This window comes from Hoplias malabaricus, chromosome 18 (assembly GCF_029633855.1).
Source record: "Hoplias malabaricus isolate fHopMal1 chromosome 18, fHopMal1.hap1, whole genome shotgun sequence".
NCBI lineage: Eukaryota > Metazoa > Chordata > Actinopteri > Characiformes > Erythrinidae > Hoplias > Hoplias malabaricus.
In genome coordinates this window covers 10,839,623-10,863,029 of record NC_089817.1, presented here as the reverse complement: position 1 = coordinate 10,863,029, position 23,407 = coordinate 10,839,623, and the positions used below count along the sequence as shown (strand labels likewise).

The 23,407-nt window shown below is 38.3% G+C and overlaps 2 protein-coding genes across 3 annotated transcripts in view; both read left to right on the top strand.

Moving 5' to 3' along the window:
* Positions 1 to 287: 287 nt before the first annotated feature.
* c18h5orf63 (chromosome 18 C5orf63 homolog) lies at positions 288 to 2,096 on the top strand. 2 transcript variants are annotated; one of them, XM_066651631.1, is made up of 4 exons: positions 288 to 666; positions 1,208 to 1,314; positions 1,595 to 1,651; positions 1,734 to 2,096. In XM_066651631.1, the coding sequence occupies exons 2-4, from the start codon at positions 1,210 to 1,212 to the stop codon at positions 1,896 to 1,898; spliced, it is 327 nt and encodes a 108-aa protein (XP_066507728.1). In that variant the 5' UTR covers positions 288 to 666; positions 1,208 to 1,209; the 3' UTR covers positions 1,899 to 2,096. The 2 variants fall into 2 exon arrangements, with proteins under 2 accessions (XP_066507728.1, XP_066507729.1); XM_066651632.1 differs by lacking the exon at positions 288 to 666 and adding an exon at positions 673 to 815.
* A 9,845-nt stretch (positions 2,097 to 11,941) lies between these two features.
* The window catches only part of LOC136674971 (E3 ubiquitin-protein ligase MARCHF3-like), a 30,926-nt gene continuing 19,460 nt past the window's right edge, over positions 11,942 to 23,407 (top strand). The window contains exon 1 of the mRNA XM_066651317.1: positions 11,942 to 12,041. The gene's annotated coding sequence lies outside the window, so the exon portion shown is untranslated. The remainder of the gene's footprint in view (positions 12,042 to 23,407) is intronic.

Here is a 23,407-nt window from a genome sequence, read left to right as displayed (position 1 = left end):
CTTCAGAGGAAGCCGTGTCTCTGACTCAATCCCAAACTGCTCCCTACTCCCTCAGTAGTGCACACTTTAGATTATGAACAGCTTCTACACCAAAAAAAGATTTACATATCTACAAAAAAGACATTCAAATGCAGCAATAATCTAAACGACTAGATGTGTTGACATGTGTATGTTTAAAGTGTAGTTTCGTGACCTGCTACCTGCACTAAATAGGGTTTAAGCTGTAAATTGAGACGCCCCCTAAGGCTCAGGACGTCCCCCTTGTTTCCGCGCTTCTTTAGACGAAATAGAGGAACTAAAACAGTTTAAATGTCCTACTCTTGTGTTTGGATGTTTAGGAAGTAGCGGGTAGTAGGTTTGTCTTGGAAAGCGCAAATTTAAGCTTGTGTGGATGTTTATGTTCTATATTTATCTCGTCCCTCTGGACGTAATTCAGCGCTAAAAATAATCCTCAGCCGAGTGTTGCGTATGCGGACTGCAGCCTACGCAAAAGGCACCACCATTTATAAACTTGATCTAATTCCACCCAGATTAACCCAGTGTGTTAGATATTAAAGTGAATTGCGGTCGTTGCTTTACGTTCGGCTGACGCTGTGTCTGCTGACGTCACTCGGATTCCAGTCTGTTTTACAGCGGCACGTGGAGCAGCACGATTACAGAGTTCAGGTGAAACAGGACACACACGTAGAGATTTTGTTTGGTTCATTTGAGTGAACTGCTGCTGAATTTAAATGTATTTAATAACTGGTAGTGTGCTTTTCCTCTGCCCCGATGATATTTTCTAGATAGTGGAACCTTGCTGTGAGGATTTAAAGGTCAATTCAGCTATATTGTGTGAATTCAGCTATATGTCCATATGACCAGTTGTGAACATTGATTATATAATCTCTACAACAATTACAAAAATGTACAACTGCACATGACGACTCCCTTTTTATAAACATTAACACTGATTTTTAGAACAAGCAGATGAACCCAAATTGTAGCTAGAGTGAGCAGCCATTGTTAATTCAGAAAATGCACTTACTGCTGCTTTAGTATGTTTTGGGATGATGTATCTCTGATGTAATGTAGGTGGTGTTTACACTCACATATGCAGAACATTTGGCTGCTGAAAAAATCATGTGTAACTTGCTGTAATAAATCCAAAAGGTGTATGAATCAGATTGTGTACATTATTTATGTTAAGCATTTTCTGCACCTCCAGGCATGCTCACCCTACGCTCAAGACTTCTGCATCATGCAAAGAATCATCAGTTTATCAGGAGCTGCTGTTCACAAAGGCCTTTACCTGTTTTGACCCTTTTCACTAAGGTAATACTGGATCTGCAATGATAATATGTTTTTTATGTTTGATTTACCATAAAAATATTTTCTGTATCTGTAGTGAGGTAAGAAGTGTAGGTTAAATCAGCGTTAGGAGTCTAGCCCCAGGACTCTACTTACTGTAGCATAAAGTCCTGTCCAGGCAAAGCACTGCTATGCAGAAACTAGGTCTCAGTGCCCTGCTAATACGCTTGTATAGAATTGTAAGTTGCCCTGGAAAAGGGTGTCTGCCCAAAACTGTAAATGTTTTGTATTAATCTTTTTGCAGGACCCATGTCCCCTGTGTGATGAAGCAAAGGAAATGCTTGAACCTTATAAACACAGAGTGAGTCTAACTCTAGCTTTCTCTGATTATTTTATCATGTTTAGTGAATTTTAATATCATGATGTTGTTTGCTTTTGTTTAGTTTGTTTTGCAGGAAGTTGATATCACTCTTCCTGAGAACAGTGTGTGGCACAACAGATACAAGTTTGACATCCCTGTGTTTCATTTTAATGGACAGTTTCTGATGATGCATCGAGTAAACACAAAAATCTTGGAAAAGCGTCTTGCAAAAGAAGAGAATCACTGACATATATTTTAATAAAACTCAAATGTAAATTGTGTAACAAAGCTCAGATTTTCCCATGGCACAATATTTGTTTTCAAATTTTGTGTTTCCTCTGTAAAACATTGGGCAGCACTCCCTCAGTCCTCCCTGAGGTGCCACTCACTGCTGTTTGTTTTGCTCAAAAGGAACATTTTTTATATTTATATTTAATGTTGAGTGAAGTAATGTTTTATTACAAATGAAAGATTTTTTTATTGCAATCACGAGTCAGTGTGGTTAATTTACTTTGATAGTTAATATAGCTTTGTATTTTCTCCTTTTATAAACAGAAAATATGACTGATTTTAAAAACAGGACATGAATAAATAAGATCTGCTATCTGCTACACTCAAAAAAAATTGAACCAAGGGGGTTATTTGCCTTACAAAATTAAAATATATTGGCCTTATATAAGTTATTTACATTTTGATTAATTCATTCATGTCTGATTTACATAAATATAGGAGCTTTTGGGTGAATTAAATGTGTTTAGTTTGGTACAACTAAAATGATATAAAGGGTTACAATAATTTCATTCACTGGCTTCTACTGAGCATGCTCAATTCCAGACGGAAATGAGGAGCAAGGAAAAACATAGCTGCACAGGTGCAATTTCACTGAAGCAGGCTGAAAACTGATTTATTTCTGTAATTCTGTTAAAGTGAAACTTGTATATTATACTCATTCATTACACACAGACTGATATATTTCAAGTGTTTATTTCTTTTAATTTGATGATTATAACTGACAACTAATAAAAACCCCAAATTCAGTATCTCAGAAAATTAGAATATTGTGATAAGGTTCAATATTGAAGACACCTGGTGGCACACTCTAAGCAGCTATTTAACTCAAAACACCTGCAAAGGCCTTGGAATGGTCTCTCAGTCTAGTTCTGTAGGCTACACAATCATGGGGAAGACTGGTGAACTTGTCTGTCCGTCAATGTTTTTTAAGATATGAATTGAAAGAATCTTATTGATCTAAGAGTCTAAAAGAGAGTCTGGTCCTCGTTACATTATCAGATGTCCACTCAAAATGTTATTGAATTAATTGTTTATTTAGGGCCCATATTTGTCTTACACTCTATTTAATGTTAATCTATATGAAAATCTCTCATCTGATTTTTACGTATAAAGAATTACTGTGATTCCAAAATGTATCTGTGATGTGTTGAGGGAGAATGAAATGTAGTTTCTCCAGGACACGGTGCTAACTTTAGTCCTAAAAGTAGAGCTGTAGTTCTCAGTTTTTGAGCACTTACACTGCTCTCAGCGCAGATGCAAAACAACCCCCTATAGCAGGGACTGTGACTCCATTGGCTGCAGAACTGAATGATGGACAAATAACTCTGGCTGCTGACTGGATAAATAAAGGTCACGACCAATGAAAAGCATGTTTAGGAGGTATGGAACGCCGTGGGGCTCTAAACATGTGAACACATGCACACTAACACGTTATTTAAAATTTGCATGTTATCACGTAAAATTTTGTTGTGATAACGCGACCAAAAATGACACATCTACACGCTTCTTAAGGTTTTCGTCAATGGAAGGCCTCAAATCCCGGCGTACTAACATATTCATAATAGGACTTACATCACACACTGTAGAAACATAAATCCTCTATGAACGTAGTCCCTACATTTCATCTGAATTATTCATAACATAGTGAGCTAAGTGCTGACCTATGGCTACACTGAGCTGTATGTGAGCTGATCCCCATTGTTCACAATAAAAGACTCTGGTGTTTAATACCTTAAAATTGGTAAACATGCTTATTATTATATAACTTCACAAAATGCTCTAAAGCTTTTCATAATTTTATATTAAACAAGCATCACTATTCTCTCACATTATGTGTGTGACACATAATAGGGTGTAATTCGTTCACATTGATAAATTATGTACATTCTTTTAATGGCATAATGCTAAACAATACAGTGTCAATAAAAACCCATAGTGAAATTAACTTTCCTGATCCTGCTCTTTCTTTAAACATGTAGAATGTGTTAAAAGATACATTCATTTACTCATGTTTTATTTAATTGTGTAGCTACTTCTATATATACATTAAAAACGTGAGAGATTAAATCGCCTTCAAAATGGAATTGAACAAAATATCTGAATTAAAAATAGCTTTTTTCAGCAGTGAATTCTGTGGTCATCTTTGAAGTGAGTGTGTGTGTACGCTATGCTTTATGTTTTTAAACATTCAACAATATAATGTATTATATTTATATATGTATGATGTTTATACAAAATCCCATAAAAGACATTCTTCAGAACATTAAACACTGGAATTTTTCTGTTATTTTGAAAAGGTAAGGCTTTATGTTGTTTCAGAAATAACGCCATACACCAGTGGCAGTAAAGCATCATGATTCACGAGCATAATAATTCCCCACAGCGAATCCATATACACAAACTTAACGTGTTAACACATGTTAACGTATTGACATTTCAAGGCTCCAAATAAATAAAAAGAAAAACATTTTATTAGGTAACTCAGTCTAAATAACTCTGCAGATATCAGGACTTGTGACTTAAGGAAAAGTAAGGTAAATGTTATTTTCATTTTAACTTTGCATGGTGCTTTGCATGGTGGCACGGTGGAGCAGCAGGTAGTGTTGCAGCTCCAGGGACCTGGATTTTGTGGGTTCGAGTCCCACTCAAGGTGACTGTCTGTGAGGAGTTGGTGTGTTCTCTCTGTGTCCGCGTGGGTTTCCTCCGGGTGCTCCAGTTTCCTCCCACAGTCCAAAAACACATGTTGGTAGGTGGATTGGCGACTCAAAAGCGGGAATCGAACCCACAAACTCACCTGGTGGAAATAATTTGTTACCATTAAAAAATTTAGAATGAACAAAATATCCAGAAACAATATCTCAAATCGAAGCTTAGCTCACACCTCTAGTCTCCTCATTCATGGTGACTAACAATAAACAACTAAAAACAAACAAACAAAACACCTCAGCAGGATTACATGACTCGTTCAGACACACCCATAATTCTACCATCCACTCCAGGCAAGAGGGCGACCTCTGGTGGCCATAAGGATTCTGTGTTTTAAATAGAACCACAGAGGTCTATTGTCCTCATTCACAGTGACTTAAAAAACAAAAAAATCACCTCAGCAATATCACACGACTCATTCAGACACACCCATGATTCTACCAGCCACTCCATGCCAGAGGGCAACCTCTGGTGTCTAACTGGATTCTGTGTCTTAAATAGAACCACAGAGCTCTATTCTCCTCATTCATGGTGGCTAATAATAATAATAATAATAATAATAATAATTATTATTATTATTATTATTATAGATTATATTTATATAGGCCTTTTCAAGAAATCAAAGACGCTTACAATACTTAATACATAGAACTCATTCAAAGACACACAAAACAGAACCAATACAGAATACAAAACATTAACAAACAGAACAAGCATGAAACGTTAGAGGAGTATTATAAGCAAGAGAGAAAATATATTTTTTGAGGTTTGCTTTGAATATAGGGAAAGTTGTATAATGTTGAACCAGAGAAGGAAGAGAGTTCCAGAGCCGCGGAGCAGATCTAGAGAAAGCGCGATCACCTGAGAGGAAGCCTAAGAGTCTGAAGAGCAGACAGAAATGGAGCAAAGTTATTTAGAGCTTTGTACGTGAGAAGAAGTATTTTGAAATGAATCCTGTACTTTATGGGAAGCCAGTGAGGACAGGTGTGATGTGTTGAGTGCGAGTGCGAGTGAGAAGGTGGGCAGCAGAGTTCTGAACAATCTGAAGTCTGTGGACAGAGGAAGAGCCAATGCCAAAGAGAAGAGAGTTGCAGTAGTGTAAACGGGTGGAGGTGAAGGCATGAATAAGGATTTCAGCAGCAGATTGAGAAAGAGATGGCCTGATTTGGGCAATATAACGCAGATGAAAACATGATGTTTTGATTATAGAGCTGATGTGAGCACTAAGGGAAAGAGTTGAGTTGAGGATGACACCCAGATTACGAACCAGGGAAGCAGGAGATACACTTGAATTATCAATGGAGAGAGAAAGGGAACCTACTTTTTTGAGAATTGATTTGGAACCGATTAGCAAGAGTTCAGTCTTGTCACTATTTAACATGAGAAAGTTGTGATTCATCCATTTCATTATTTCTGATAGACAGGTTTCTAACTGGTCAAGAGGTGGGTTACTAATGGATTTAGTACTAAAATAAATCTGGATGTCATCCGCATAGCAGTGAAAGTTGAGATTAAAATTACGCAAGATATGTCCAAGGGGAAGCATGTATACAATGAAAAGAAGGGGCCCAAGGACTGATCCTTGAGGTACCCCTTGAGTAACAGGAGAAGTGTAAGAAGTGTAACCAGAAAGAGTAATGAGCAGTTTTCTGTCAGTTAGATATGATGTGAAGCAATCCTGGGTGGAACCATCAACGCCCAGCTCCCGCAGCCTGGCTAGAGGAATGGGTTGGCTTACTGTGTCAAAAGCTGCAGCTGCACTCAGATCTAATAGTAATAGGATACAGAGAGAGCCAGAATCCACAGCTAAAAGAAGGTCATTCAATATTTTAATTAAGGCTGTTCCAGTGCTGTGGAAGGGACAGAATCCGGACTGGAATGGTTTGAAGAGATTGTTAGTTTCAAGATAGTTTTAAAGTTGACTAGCAACAGTACGTTCAAGAACTCTGGCCAGAAAAGGAAGGTTAGAGATGGGCCTGATGTTAATTAGAGCCAGAAGTTAATTAGAACCAGAGGAGTAGAGGAGTGACTGCAGCAATTTTGTAGATAGATGGAACAAGACCAGTACGCAGTGATTGATTTATAAGAGTTGTGAGATGAGGGACCAGTGCAGAGTGATAGGCTTTAAAGATGAAGGGAGAGGATCTAGTGAACAAGTCATAGCTTTAGATTTAATTTAAAAATTAGCAATGATAAGAGTCAACAGTATGAATAGCAGAAAGAGAAAATGAGAATGTGTTAACACCTGGAGAATGAAAGGTTGAAGTGGAAAGTGAAGAGTCATACAAGACACAAGATCACTGTTGATTTTCACAACTTTAGATTCAAAGAAATGTAGAAATGAATCACAAAGAGCCAGAGAAGCAGGTATAGCACTGTCAGGAGGTTTAAATAGTTTGGTGAATGTTTAAAAAAGATGCAGAGTATTTGTATTAGCATTGTTAATAAGGCTGGACAGATGATTTGGCAGCATGTAAGGCATCTCTGTAGGCAGCTGGGTGCTGCTTATGAGCCACAGCATGAACCAATAGCTTAGATTTCTTGCAGAGTCTCTCCAACTGATGGCCAGTCTGCTTCATGGTGCGTAATTCATTAGCATACCAGGGAGAAGAAGAAATAAAAGTCACCATTCTAGATTTCACAGGGGCTAGTGTATTAACAGACTCAGAGAGTGCAGAATTTAGCAGTGTAGGGACGACAGCCACACTTGACCGGCAGCACCTTCTCCCCTCTGGTGGTAATACTTTGTTATTTTTGAAAAATTTGTAATGAACAAAATATCCAGAATCAATCTTTTAAATCGAACCCCAAACATCTACCGTCCCCTGTGGACGAACAAAAAAACACACATTCATTCAGTAACACCACACCAGTTTTTTACGTCCTTGTGATATAAATTTAAAGAGCGGATAACGGATCCACTTCACCATAACTCCATAGCATCAGTGTGCGTAAGGAAACCAAAGCAGTTCCCCATTGGTTGAAAAAGTCCACTGACCTCACCTCCCGTAAGTGATTACCTGAATTTTGGAGGTGTCTCTGGCCTGTAGAATTTATCTTCTCATTATCATTCAGTAATAGCACTCCTGGTATGACACTCAGCCAATCACACTGCAGGGATTAAACTAACTGGATAATGGTATGTAGAAACGTAAAAAAAAAAATGAAAGAAAATGAACTGAATGTTAATCCTGACCCTGGGAATATTTAATGTTTTATAACAGGTCTATTAGGGCGGCATGGTGGCGTAGCAGGTAGTGTCGCAGTCACACAGCTCCAGGGGCCTGTGGTAGGTGGATTGCGACTCAAAAGTGTCCCTAGGTGTGAGTGAATGTGTGTGTGTGTTGCCCTGTGAAGGACTGGTGCCCCCTCCAGGGTGTGTTCCCGCCTTGCGCCCAATGATTCCAGGTAGGCTCTGGACCCTGAACTGAGCTGGATAAGCGCTTACAGACAATGAATGATAACAGGTCTATTACCTGCCCTTATTTGGGCATCTCCCATTTTTGGACATCAACTGTTTTCATCTACCACCAGTTTTTAGGCTCCACCCATTTTCGTACACCTCCCACTTTTGGGCTCCACCCATATTTGTACACCACACGTTTCCGTACAGCACTCAGTTTCAGGCTCCACCCATTTTCGGGTTCCATCCATTTTTTAGGATCCACCCATTTTTGTACCCACCCGTTTTCAGGCTCCACCAATTTTATACACCACCTATTTCCAGCCTACATCTATTTTCATACACCACTCGTTTCTGTGTTGCATTGTTTTCATACCCTACCATTATTTGTACTACACCCATTTTCATACCCCAACCGTTTTTGTGACCCACTCATTTTTGTACCACAGCCATGTTTTAACTCCAGCCATTTTCATGACACTCCCATTTTCAGACACCCCCATTTCTGTTGTAAACCCATTTTCATGTCGCACCGGTGTTTGTACTCCACCTGTCATTCTGCTCCACCTGTCATTGTACTTCACCTGTGTTTGTACTCCACCTGTTTTCATACTCCACCTGTTTCACTGTGTGAACTTGGATTCTTTAACACATTTCTTCCTAAAATGCCACATATTTGAAAAAAAGCATGACAGATAATTATTAGAAAAGAAGTGAGTTTACATAGACATAGAGAGTTTAATACAGAGAATGCAGTAATATATTCACATATGTATTTCTTCAGAAAGCCTTTGTGATAAGGGTCTGTAATGAGGATCTGTGATGATCTGTCAATATTTCTGTTTAAATATGCCACTCTATATTAGGGCCAGCAGAGCTGTTTGTTGAAAGGAGATAAATTAGATAGTTGACGCAGATACAGACACATTGTCTGTTTCTGTGATGAGAGTGGCTCTGTTGGGCAGGTCTAAGATAAGAGAAGCTGTATGTATTTAAACTTTGGAGGGAAATATTTCAAGTAGATTCATGTGAGGGCATGACATTGTCCAGAATTAAATCCAGTTTTCCTGCTGTCATAATCTCTGAATCTACCCAGCTTTTTAACCCTGCTCTCTTTTTTTGTAACAGTTGGAGCATTGTTAATCAGAATTGTTTGCATATAGAAAATTGTTGTCTACATTTTATTTTGGTTAATTTTTTTTTATTACTTACTTAACATTTAGCTCCAACCCACACTCGCTTAAGTGGTCACACAGAGAATAGTGTTTACATTTAAAGTTCCACAAAAATCTGATCCCTTTCTTTCTCAGGAGGCTGCCCAGGTGCTTGTCCAGTCTCCAGTCATTTCAAGGCTTGACTCTACAACTCCGGGCTGGTCTTACTCTGTGGGCCATCAGGCCCCTTCAGCTGATCCATAATGCAGCTGCACAGCTTGTCTTCAATCTTACTTAGTTCACCTACATCACTCCACTGCTAAAAACTCTCATGATTGCCTACAAAGCCAAGAATGGACCAGCCTCTCCCTACCTTATGGCAATGATTAAGAGTCAGACTGCACCCTTCAAATCTCGACTTGACCTGCCATCCCTAAAGTCACATGGAGGTCAAACTCTTCTCAGTCCTGATGCCCAGATGGTGGAACAAACTTCTACTGACTGTCAGAAAAGCGAACTCTCTTGTGGTCTTCAAATGCAGAATGAAGACCCATGTCTTTGTGACACAATTAGGTGAGCACTAATCTGAGTGCTACCCATCGCAGATTGTTTTTGTGCTTATACTGCACGTAACGTCTTTCTTTCTTGGTACAAGCACTGACTATTTTTTCCTTCTAAGTTTGAGCACTGACTGGATTGTATTGTGTATTGTACTGTGTTTTGTTCTTTCTGCCAATCACCACTGGTTCTTGTTCTGACAAGCACCTGAGCTCAAAGGGAATTTGGACCCTAACCTGTTTGTACTAGTTAAGATACACATTCTGTCTGAACAATAAGCAATTTTGTGAGTCGCTCTGGATAAGAGCATCTGCTAAATGCTATAAATGTAAATGTAATAAAGTCTTCAATACAGCTAGTTTGAAAAGTATAATTGAAAATTTCACTGTATGAATATGTATATATATATATATATATATATATATATATATATATATATATTGACCATTTAACTATTCTGTATTGAGTGAGGTCTTCTGCACATTTAAGGAAAATATTCATGCAGTTGAGCTGCAGTAAATCAGCCATCAGCATTTCCTGTATACGTTCTTACTGTGGATTAGAATTGAAACTGGTTTAAGCCTCTGGAATGTGTCCACAAGAGGTTTTGTACAATTCTAACTTTTTCCACAGAACGTCTAGAACAAAGGGATTCACACGTTTCCCTCCTGAGCTCCTCTTGGCACTTTCTGTGTCTCTCAGACACTCTGATACTGACACACACACACACTTTCTCTCCCTCTCTCTCTCTCTCTCTCTCTCTCTCTCTCTTACACACACACACACTGAATTGAATTTTGGAATTTGGAATTGGAACATTATAACATAAAAACGTTTTATAAACAGAGTCGTTTAAATATATATATATATATATTTGCATTTTCTATTTCTTCTCTCATCTGCGCGCTCCCTGGAGGGGGCGCCAGTCCTTCACAGAGCGACACACTCACACCTATGGACATTTTGAGTCGCCAGTCCACCTACCAACGTGTGTTTTTAGACCGTGGAAGGAAACCGGAGCACCCGGAGGAACTCACGCGGGCACGTGGAGAACACACCTCACAGACAGTCACCCGGAGTGGGACTAGAACCCACAACCTCCAGGACCCTGGAGCTGTGTGACAGACACTACCTGCTGTCTAGAAACATACGCTCTCAATCCTGGTTCGGTATAGCATTACCCTTAGAGTTTTAATGTTCTCCCATTTCTAAAAAAAACCTCACAGTTCACCTCCGGGCTTGGCGATTACTTCTTTAGTTGTTCCAGCTGTGTTTAACACAGGGCACTAAAACAAGAGTCCCACAGATTAATCTCATCTAGGGGCTACAACATTTAAACACAGAGCTGTTTCTGCCATTCTAAGATGTGCCTTAAGGCTTTTGAGGAACTTAAGGTCTAGCCCATGGGTTCTCAACCTTTTGCACCCTACATTTCCACTTCCTGTTTATAATCAGGAAGCTTAAACAATAAGAAATAAACTCCCCAACCTCAGGACTAACGGAGGCCGGAGGTACCATCGTGATATCATGTTATGGGGCCCAAAATCTCTGGTGGAACCACTGCATTTACATATGTGAATTTAAAAGGCTCAGAAATAGCAAAAGTAGGCTGTTGAATTCAAAGAGATAAAGAAAGTTGGAGATATAGCCAAGTTATATTAAATTCTGTGTTTTGGCACTTAATAAGTGAGAAAAGTAAAATTCAAGAATTGTGAGGGATGTGAACAATTACACAGGATTGAGTAAATGTAGTTAGTAAAAACACTTTGTGTATTAATAATATGGCCAAAGGTTTGTGGACACCTGCTCATGCATGGAGTTTGTCATCCCTGTTGTTTCAGGTGCGGTTTCTCTTCTTGTAAAAATGTAGAGTAGATACTGGAACATAATTGTGAGGATTGAATTGCATTTAGCTATGAGAGCATTAGTGATTTCATTGTAAGTAGTCAACAAACTTTATAACTTATAGGGATTATAAGGCGCCGATTACACCGATATGTGGAAACTGCTGATTGTATGTAAACAGTTAGTGGTTGAAACGGCCAGCAGGATGCGCGCGTGCCTTACATTAATTTGACCGTTTATTGGCTGCTGGTTTGTTGTGGGAAGCCTCTGATTGGCTGAAAGGCGCCGTCATATGAAACATCACAGTGAGACGGGCGTGCACTCAACAGCTGAGAGCAACAGAGCACAGCTGCTGGATCTTCACTTTATTTGCGTGGACTCAATGTCGTTCACATCGCTGGAGTGTTCAGCGATCGTTTACCCTGCTGATAAGGTAGGCTCTCGCCCTATTTGAGCTTCACTTTCTTTTTTATCTAAATGAACCTGTCAGGGCTGGATTTAGATGGCATGCCCTGGGAAATAATTTTATCTTTTCTGTAACTTAAAACCAGGCAGATTTTTCACAGCACAGTTCGTGCTGTAAATCAGTGAACATCACTGCGTCACGTTCTTAAATATATATCTGTCATCTTTAACTACAGACGTCAAAACTACACTGCTACTCTGTACTTTACACTGTAAATAGGTTTTTTAAGTAATATCCATATCATGTTTAGCTTTCCCCATTCCAAAACTGCATTCACATTTGTGTCTGTGAAATGTTTGACATTTTCTTGATTATTTAGGTCACAGTAAGTACGTTTTCATTAAGAAAATACACTTTTCAGAGCAATGCAATATTTCAATTTATCTGTGCCATAATGGGTTAAACAACACAGGAAATATGGCCTTTGAAAAGTGGCAGTGAAAAATGGCAGTATTCTTTTTTTCCAATGTGATGAAACTGTGCACTAAATATTAGCTTAAACATGCAACATTCAGGTTTGTTCCCAGTAGAAATACTTATTTTCACTTAGAAACGCAGCCAAACATTAGACCAGGGGTATCCACACTGTTGCATAAAGCTGTATAACCAAATTCATGTTTGGTTTTAGAGCACTAAGCTCTCCCCTCCTTTATGAAGCATTGTGTAAAGTCAATAGTTAGTGTTCAGAGCATTTTGTTTTAAGACAAATGCAGTGCATTCCTCTAGTTCCATCAGCATCTCCTGATTTTTCTCAGTCAGCTGAAGACCACCAAGGCTGCCCCCAGAATCTAACTTACACTGTCTTTGCACCTAACCCACAAACACCTCTCATAAACAACAAATGAACCGAAACTGGCTGAAGGGGAAGTACCTCCACTCAGGTTTACATTCTCTGAGCGTCTCACTTTGCATTCATTGGCTTAGTATTTTGCTAGGGTTGAGTAAAAGGTTTGCGCTGAATATGTGACCTTCATACATTGCACCTATCAGGCAGTGTTTTATATAAAGCACTCGTTGTAAGATATTAACAGCTTTAGTATGGTTTCCTGTTTTACTGGTGTCTGTGGTGAATGGGATGGTTTCTCACTGCCACTTGTCATCTGCCACATTCTTGCCCAACTCTGAGGAAGGCTGTTTGTACTTGTTTTACAATTTCCTTCATCAAGTCATGACAAAATTGCAGCTCTGTTGTTGTGGGGTAACCTTAGTAAATACAAAAGTATCCATCATTTTTGGAATACAACCGTGTATCTCCAAATCGGTAACTGCACAGGAGAAAAAAAAAAAAATTCCTAAACTATGATGGAAGGAAATATATCTAGTTTTTCCACATGATTTTGGGCATTTTATTTTTGCAATGCAAAGTCATGTAACAGCATGTAGCATTGTGCTTTTACAGTGTATTCATTCTGCTGGATTAAAGGTATCTGTTGTTGACACATAAATGACAGTATAAAATCATGAATGATATGAGACCGGTGAGGTTCAGGAATGGAATCCTGGGCTAAGGCATAAAGTGCAATATCTCAAGTGACAACTAATATTTATATTATTATTGCAATGTAATTCTTTCTGTTACTGTAATGTTTGTTCCTCTGATGGTACATGTGTCAGGAAAAATTATGTTGATTTCCATGTGTAATATTTCGGTGTCACACTAAAACCAGAATAAGTTTGAATTAATCATTAAATACATGCAGAAAATACTGTTACAGAATGCTCTGGATTCTTAACTATAGACAATAGTTTAGGTTTACAGGACAGTTTTGTATAAACATACAGGGATTGGAATGAAACTGAAACACCTGGTTTTAGACCACAATAATATATTAGTATGGTGTAGGGCCTCCTTTTGCGGCCAATACAGCGTCAATTCATCTTGGGAATGACATACACAAGTCCTGCACAGTGGTCAGAGGGATTTTAAGCCATTCTTCTTGCAGGATAGTGGCCAGGTCTCTACGTGATGCTTGTGGAGGAAAACGTTTCCTGACTCGCTCCTCCAAAACACCCCAAAGTGGCTCAATAATATTTAGATCTGGTGACTGTGCAGGCCATGGGAGATGTTCAACTTCACTTTCATGTTCATCAAACCAATCTTTCACCAGTCTTGCTGTGTGTATTGGTGCATTGTCGTCCTGATACACGGCACCGCCTTCAGGACACAATGTTTGAACCATTGGATGCACATGATTCACAGAATGGTTCGGTAGTCCTTGGCAGTGACGCGCCCATCTAGCACAAGCATTGGGCCAAGGGAATGCCATGATATGGCAGCCCAAACCATCACTGATCCACCCCCATGCTTCACTCTGGGCATGCAACAGTCTGGGTGGTACGCTTCTTTGGGGCGGATGTGGGGAAAACAGTAAAGGTGGACTCATCAGAGAACAATACATGTTTCACATTGTCCACAGCCCAAGATTTGTGCTCCTTTCACCATTGAAAGCGACGTTTGGCATTGGCATGAGTGACCAAAGGTGTGGCTATAGCAGCCCGGCCGTGTATATTGACCCTGTGGAGCTCCCAACGGACAGTTCTGGTGGAAACAGGAGAGTTGAGGTGCACATTTAATTCTGCCATGATTTGGGCAGCCGTGGTTTTATGTTTTTTGGATACAATCCGGGTTAGCACCCGAACATCCCTTTCAGACAGCGTCCTCTTGCGTCCACAGTTAATCCTGTTGGATGTTTTTCGTCCTTCTTGGTGATATGCTGACATTAGCCTGGATACCGTGGCTCTTGATACATCACAAAGACTTGCTGTCTTGATCACAGATGCGCCATCAAGAAGTGCACCAACAATTTGTCCTCTTTTGAACTCTGGTATGTCACCCATAATGTTGTGTGCATTGCAATATTTTGAGCAAAACTGTGCTCTTACCCTCTGCTAATTGAACCTTCACACGCTGCTCTTACTGGTGCAATGTGCAATTAATGAAGATTGGCCACCAGGCTGCTCCAATTTAGCCATGAAACCTCCCACACTAAAATGACAGGTGTTTAATTTTCATTGTCCAACCCCTGTATATTATAAAATTATGCGCAATGTCTGTTTCTCTCTCTCTCTCTCTCTCTCTCTCTCTCTCTCTCTCTCTCACACACACGCTGCATTGTTGTAGGCAAGTTTTCTTCATGTCTCCCTGCCCAAAACCAATTCAATGAGCACATCCAAATGTCAGACTCAAACTCTGTTGAAATGAGATATATTTATTTATTTATTTATTTATTGCAGGCTGTTTTCTTCTGAGGAGGCATTTTGTGTATGGTTAGACCCAAGCCTCTTGGCAAACAGCTATTCATATATAATCATAGACTTGCTGTGAAATTGATGTGTTGGTAAGCAATGTTGTGTCACTGATGGTTTGAGCACAGAGTTGTAAAAAGGGCAGTACACAATAGCAACAAGTACAGCCAGCACTAGAGCACCATTCAGAGTCTTACGCAAGAGGAAAGATGTGAAACTACTCTGTCAATGTGATGTCTCAAGGATGCAAACCATATTCACACAAATTGATTGGATTTTTTCCAACCCATATTAGTAGACACAGGTAGCAGAAACAAAATGCTCAAGAACAGAAAAAATAGAGTCAATTTTGTTTATCTTGATTTTCCATATATTATAGCTGATTTTGAAATCATTATTTTCATAAATAATATTGCATAAATAAAAGTACTGTTCAAGAAATTGGAAAATTGCCTTAATTTTTCCTCACTTAGATTTCAAAACAATATGATGATATAGTGATTATATAATCAATCTTTTGCAACAGAAAGGTATCTCAGGGGTTAAGGAACAACAAATAATGTGCTCCTGAAGATACCACACATACAATCTCGTAATAACCAAAGCTTTAAACATAAATAGAGAATAACCTTTATCTACTGGCCTCTGTAGTAACTGTTGGACCATGAAGACAGAACACCGCCCCATGTCACAATAATTATCTGTACACCAGTCATACTGATAAGCATATATGGTTTGCTTTGAGAGGGCCCTGAATGGCAGCAAGCTTTTTTGATTGAGGACACATTGGCGGACTCTGGTGATATGGTTGCATGTAAAATACATCTGAATGTCTAATCCAGAAAAGCCAAAAGCTTGGCTACTGTCTTGTTCACTATAACTCGATACTTGATTGTCTGCATCAAGAGAAAAAAACACCCTAAGGTTCAATCCCAGACATGAAGCTAACACACAAAGCTCTAGGTTAGAAAGAGAATTACCAGTCTTAGACTGAAACTGCACTTTCGGTTGTCAGAGAGAAATTTAAGACAATAAACAAGCAGGTTTTCATTCATGATTAATAATTTGTGAAGTTGTAAAATATATTCTTGTATATTCTTGTTTTCAGTGAAATTCCAAAAGCCAGCACAAGCTGTGGCATTTCAGTGATAGTGTTTATTGCATGGTTCTTTAGTTTGTTGTTACTACTTTAGACATGGCTGAAGAAATTGTGGTGTAACCAGATGTAGTAAACGGATGTGATTTAGTAAAGACCTAATTCAAGACTTCACATGCTTCTTTAAATATAAACTTGCTCATAGTCATTGCAACCCAGTTGTGATTCTTCTAGTATACATGCTAGGTCACGCCTGTAAAAAGCACCCTATACATTAGTAATAACTCTCACAAATCCCTGTGGGCAGATAGAGTGAATCAAGTAGGTCTGGCAGGCCTGTACAGGCCGGCCAGTTTAATTTTCTTGAGTAGAATAAGAAGTAGCAACCCTGGATCTTTTGCTGTCTATATTTGGCAAGTTAGCAAATGAATTCTGAGTCATTTTTAGATGTTTGCTGTATTTTTAATCAAATCCTACCTAATAACAGAGGGCTTGGGCACCGCCCGTGTGACCCCATTATGTTCAGTGTAAAAAATATAAAAATGGATACAAGAACTGCAATATTTTTCAGTAAAAATTCATCTAGATGTAATAATTTAAGTTTGGCTCTAACCCATTAAGATGCTTTAAAATACACAGAGCAGGCAGAACCTGCCACAGATCATTTAAAGGCTAAGCACCAGCTATAAGTACGTGTCAAACAAATAAATACAGTGGAATTTGAGTTCCTAACTTGTGTTTGTTGATAGTCAGAAAACATGTTATTTCGTACTAATTCAAGGAATAAGGTTTAAAAGACCGTTGGTCCCCCCCCCCCCACAACGTTTTTCGGAAACTCCAATAGGCGTCTTGCCTGTGACGTAGATGGTGGACAACTCTAGAAGTTGCACTTAATTATACTTGGCTACGTAGTTGCATTGCGGAGGTTTATAGTGTCGGATGAATTCGAGTTCGACTTCGATCACATTTACAAGAATAACGGTGCCTCTAAATTTGAGTTTAGCTTATTGCTAGGCTATTGTCATGAATAATGTTGGTTATTTAGCTAGCTAGATACAGTCATAACAGTCAGTCATAACGGTGTTTTACCGCGGCGTTGTTCAGCTTTTGTTCACCAGTGATGTCATGGTTGCGTTCACCGTAGCGAGCTCGGGTTTTTCCTGTCAATTTAATAAAATTGTCAGTTTTAAAGCTAATTAAGCATGCTATTTTCATTTTAATTAATACTTATATATGTCAGTAACTAAAATAATGGGAAATATTCATGGAGGTCCATTAAGTGGTGCTTAGCCTTTAAACTTGAGTGTTGACAGGGCTGACCAGGTCACATCATGGAGAAGGAACAGTATATAGCCAAAAGTTTGTTGCATGTGGTCATCTTGCACTCTATCTAAAATCAAGGGTATGTGTAGGTAACAATCTTTAATCGTCTAGAAAAAACATTTGAACTACAGACTTTGAAGCGTTCCTGTTTTATTTGAATGCTGTCCACCATGGATGAATACTTCTGGAGCACAAGAGCCTCTCTTCCTCATCCCAAAAGTGTTGGGTAGTGCTCCATGACTCTAGAAACCAAAGGTCCACTGCATCAAAACCAAATACTGGGGGATTTATTCCCTACTTGTGCTAGGTGTCATTTGAGATATGGTGTAGACTAAAATAGAAAATGTGTTAGAATTTCCTCCTGTTTCAGTGTTTGATTCTTATCAGATCATGTTTTGCCTTGTTTATTTTTTTTTCTCTTTGTTCTGGAAATTATTTTAGTAAACAGATGGATTTTTTCAGTGGTAGAGGGTCTTTGTTTGAAGTCAAAGTCCTTTCCTAGGAGGCAGATGCCTTACAGGGTTTTAGTGACGTTATAATGCTATGATAAATATGGTGCTTTGTGTGACCTCATTTATCTTTGCTTATGTTTTAATGGTGCAAGCATATTGTTGAACAATTAATCTGGAGCTTCTCTGATCTCCTGGAGGTTTGATGCTACATTGACCTAGAGAAGTAGAATGGGTTATGTGTAAAGTAATGTTTGGGTTCTTATGTTAAACTCTTCTCTTTGGTCCTAATCTCACATCAGAATGTAGAATTAATATACTGCCTTTAGTTTATTGCACTGACATGTTTATGTTCTTACCCTCAAGAGTAATGCACTGTGATTTTATCTCCTGACAAACAACAAGGTGTGGGTCATGTGAGAGATTAATGATATTTAAATAAGATTATCTGAAATGTCCAGCTTAATGATGTTTATCAAGGAATATAACACGCAGACTTACATACATTTGTTTTGGGTTTTTTTTATTTAAATAAGCACATATTCTTTATAGAAAACACATTTATAGAGAGCATGTTTTAATGCATTCTTTGTTACTTTTTTCCCCAAGGGTTGGGTGAGCATGTACTACCTCAGAGACATATGAGGCCAGTCCGCTGCTTTTTTTATAATGCCACACAACACAACTGAATACCTTAAAACACCAGAAGAGAATGCAAATTGCCAAGATCTGTCAAAACAAATATAATGCATATTATTATCGTTGTTTTGGTAAAAAAAGTGAAACATTTTGCAAATGATTGTAACAATAACGATAATTTGACGTAGTGAAGGACCTCAAAGTGCTGTAGTGGCATGTTTTTGTTCTGTCTTTGATTCTGCTATTATTATTCTGTTATGAATGTGAGTTAATGGGGAAAGCAGGGATTAAAACATTGGGAGAGGATTAGAGCAGTTTACTGGTGTTCGGAAGGGACACAAGCTCCAAAACAAAAGAGAGATATCCTCCATTTTGACCTGATTATTTCCCGGCAGGCAGTGAGTCATTACTACAATACGGGCCTCATACTCATCATCTACTAGTCACGTCTACATTTCACCCCTACTCCCTTTTGCTCACTGTTACATTTAGGACATATTTATATCTGAATAATTGCTACAGATGAACTATACCAGAACAGCTGGCACGGCTTAGATCATATCAACAGTGCTTTACACTGCAGCCTTACCACCATAATGAGCCAGTGTTTATCAGAAAACCCAGATACCACATGTTTTGGGCACTTGATGGAAAATGCTAATTATATGACTTGCTAGTCTTAAGCACAACAGTTGAATGTTAGATAACTTTTTCCAAGACAATATCAATGTTACAAACAGTCAACAGCAGCGCTTGCAGGATGTAGTACATTTACTTTTTAAATCAGTTCTCATGTAGAGTTAATAGAATTTCTCACAGGTGCCATTTCTTCCAGTAACATTTAAGTTATATGTTAAGTTATATAGTGATTCCGATAGATTGATTTTATAATATGCTGAAATAAATTAGTCATTAAAATAGTTATTTTGATTATCATTATTATATATAACTTAACATAATTATTGTACATTATTAATAACATCAATTACATTTGTATTCATTCCTTCTCTGTAGTTTTCATCAATTTTGAAACTTTCTTTAATTAAATTAAACTGATTAAATATGTAATCTCTTGGTACCTGAACATGAAGTTCATACTGGAAGCAGGTAAAGTGAGCCACTTAAATATCTGATCGACTTTGACACAGGCTAGATTGTGATGGTCATAGCATCACCAGAATGGCCGGAATGAAGTGGTTAGTACCTACCAGATGTTGGTCAAGTAAGTACAATATGTGAACGCATTGGTTCATGGTGTTTAAGGCCCACTGATGCCTGTCTAGTCTGATCTAATAGCTACTGTAGCACAAACTGCTGCTAAAATTAATGCTGGCTATAACAGTGTTCACTACTGAAACACCTACATTAGATATATGAGCATCTGAACTGGACGATAGAATAATACATCAAGGCAGCCTGGTCTAATGAATTCTGTTTACTTTTTCATCATGTGGATAGCTGGGTGCCTTTAGGGAATGCGACATGAAAAGAGAGCAAGACATCACCAGCAGCATGATACACTGTGGAATGTTTGGCTGGAAAACCTGCTGTCTTTGCATTCATGTAGATGTTAATTTGACATTTACAATATATCTGAACTTTGTTGCAGATATAGTACACCTTTTAATGCCAACCGTATCCTGTAATGGCAGCAAATATTGTTAAGGAATGGTTTGAGGAACAAGAGTTCAAAGTGTTAACTTGGCCTCCAAACTCCCTAGATCTCAATTCGATCAAGTATCTATGGGATGTGCTGGATGTGCATACACACACACACACACACACACAGATACATACAGCAATCTGCCGTAAATTACACAGATAAAGATTTTGATACTGTGCTTTTTGGGTCTGACACACATGTCAAAATCTTAATACTGACTACTGACACCTACCCACCCACACACACATATATATGTTAGGGTGACCAGATCTGAGATGGTGAAAAAGAGGACACGTCTTGCGTCTAGCTGTATGCTTAGCTGAACCTATGTGTGCTTTTAGGTCCTTTACACCTTTATTTGCTACACATGGGAATTTCTTTTTTAATTCATCTGAGAACTTACATGTACGTTTCGGCATAGCTGCTCGAGATGAGGGTAGGTACATGAGCTTTGCCTGACGTAAACAAAAACCTACTGACGTGCAGACTGACCAATTAAATGTTTACAGAGAAGGTTATCGACCAATAACGGTAGCTCTACAGTCAGACCGTCCAATCAGAAGATTTTAGGCTACTTCACCACGCCCCCTTCTCACTCAAGCGAACCAATCGGAGTAGGGGAGGGCGGGACTAGTTTGTGAATGAAAGTTCCATGTAAGCTCTAGAAAAACAAAATCTAATCTTTTTTAAGTCTAATAAAGAGGACATGTCCGGGTAAAAGAGGACGTCTGGTCACCCTAATATGATGTGAAAATAAGTGAATGTATCAGATTGTGTGCTGTAATTTTAGGATAATTCTCACCAACTATAACAATGCTTACAAACTTTTTTCACTTTGATGTTCCCTAAAGAGTCATACTGGGTTTGAGTCATTATGAGACCAGGCATTTGGCCCAGCATTTCATGATTCATGATGCTACAAGCATATAGACATTGTCACACTGTACAGTGAGTGAGAATTCAGCTCTGTGTTCAGTCCTATTTTTGGCCCAGAGACATAATAAGATCATACTAAGATCAAGACTTGCCCCTGGAAATATACAGCTGCTGCTAGATTTTGGTCTTTTCCTCTGTGCCCCATTTTTAAACAGACGGCAGAGTGGGCAGTCATTAGGGTTGATTTGCTAGAGGAGGGTCCTGGGAGCAGCTGAGCGAGCTGAACTGGGGTTATTGGATGTGGTCAGGGGGTTGTGGAAAGGCCCTGTCTCAGGGTGGGGGGTGCTGCTATTTTTAAGCCCCTCTGGTCTTTTTCCCACAGTGCTGAGGACCCAGGAATGTAGAAGGAACTCAACCAAGCACCATGAGATGTGACGAGTCTCACTATAGATTCATTGCTGTAAATGCAAAAAACAGGGTAAATCCAAATTATAATTGTATATGACAGTTAATATGTCACAGTAAATGTATAAATTGTTATCAGCATTTTAATTTTATTGGAAACCAGTTAATTAGAGACTGCAAAACAATACATCTGTGCAAAATTTTGTTGTATCACCAGGTTATAACTTACCTATCCTGAAAATGTCAGGGATAGTGCAGTACAACATAATGTGTTACTATAATTTAATTGCTTTTTACTGTAAATGATTACTATAACCTATAATAGTATACATTAAATGTAATCATATTACTGTTACTGACTGTTTAATTTGCTGTAAAAAATAAACATTTGAGGATTCTGGAGACCTATCAGTGTGTAACTGGATACAGAAGAATATTTTGTAACATCATTTAACCCTTAACTGAGTAAATGAATTTGATGATTATGAGCGCATTGAAAGATTTTAATACAATCAGTCCAAATTTGATGATGAACATTCCTTCCATGGGTGCAAGTGAGTGATCTACAATTAATTATACCTTTATCAGTATAAAGATAAGTATAAATCTGAGACTTCTGTAGTCCAAACCTTTGAGCTGTAATTCTTTTTGAGCTGTATGTTGATATGTACAGATGTATGACATAGTCTTGAAAAACAACCCGACACCTCTGACGTTTAAAATACTATTTTAGGCTTTACAGGGAACTTGCAGCATTGTGCAGACACCGTATTTTGCACAATTTTTCTACTGACTCAGTAATCCTACCTCTTTCAGTTATAATGCAAAAACTTTGTGCAGCTTTAAGAATTTTGTTAATTGTGTGACTCATATATATGTGAGAGAAAAAGGTTTTGCACAATTTCCTGTAAGAACCAGTGCCTGCTTGCCTAAAACTTCTGCAGTATTTATTTTAAATTTAAATATAAAGATGTAATAGGAAAGTTAATTGGCAAATATCAAAAATGAAATACAAAATTCATTTTATTCATGGGTTTATTAGTTTCCTCTTTAAAAATTCTCTTTTGAGATTTTAAATTCCACACTTAAAGGAAACATTTTCAACTGTGGGGGAACGAAAATGTTCTCTGTTTTGTTTATATTCAGATGCTCAGCATCTTTTAATGTGCAACAATATGTTTGAAGGGAAAATAGTGACCTTTGTTTACACCTGACTGAGGTTTAACTTGTCTGTAAGTTTTATTCATTGTTTGAATTACCACAGAAACTCATTTGTAACTAAAGTTGTTTAGTTTTATAGGACTGTAGTTTAGTAGGTCTGTGTTTACTTTCATGCAGTTAGCAGTCTCCCGAATTTAGAGTCAGTTCCATCTACAGCAAAAATATGTCAATGTGACAAACCTATGGAGCAAGATCTAAGAGAGAAAGCCTAGCATACCGAGCTGAGACATTTAGTTTTTTTCACGCAGTTACAGAAACTGATGCCTTATAAACATATTAGACCTGATCATACGAACAGAAAAATTGTGAACAACACCTTTAGGGTAAAAGAAATCCTTATGGCTACAATTCACTCAAAATGTTTCATACAGTTGACCACAGGCCTTGATACTGCAGCATTTTTTTAGTTCACTGA

Bases quoted from the DNA above. Each gene is read 5' to 3' on its own strand.
- c18h5orf63 (XM_066651631.1), top strand. From the start codon at position 1,210: ATGCTCACCCTACGCTCAAGACTTCTGCATCATGCAAAGAATCATCAG. The intron at 1,315-1,594 runs GTAATACTGGAT...ATCTTTTTGCAG, and splicing joins TTTTGACCCTTTTCACTAAG to GACCCATGTCCCCTGTGTGA. The intron at 1,652-1,733 runs GTGAGTCTAACT...GCTTTTGTTTAG, and splicing joins TTGAACCTTATAAACACAGA to TTTGTTTTGCAGGAAGTTGA.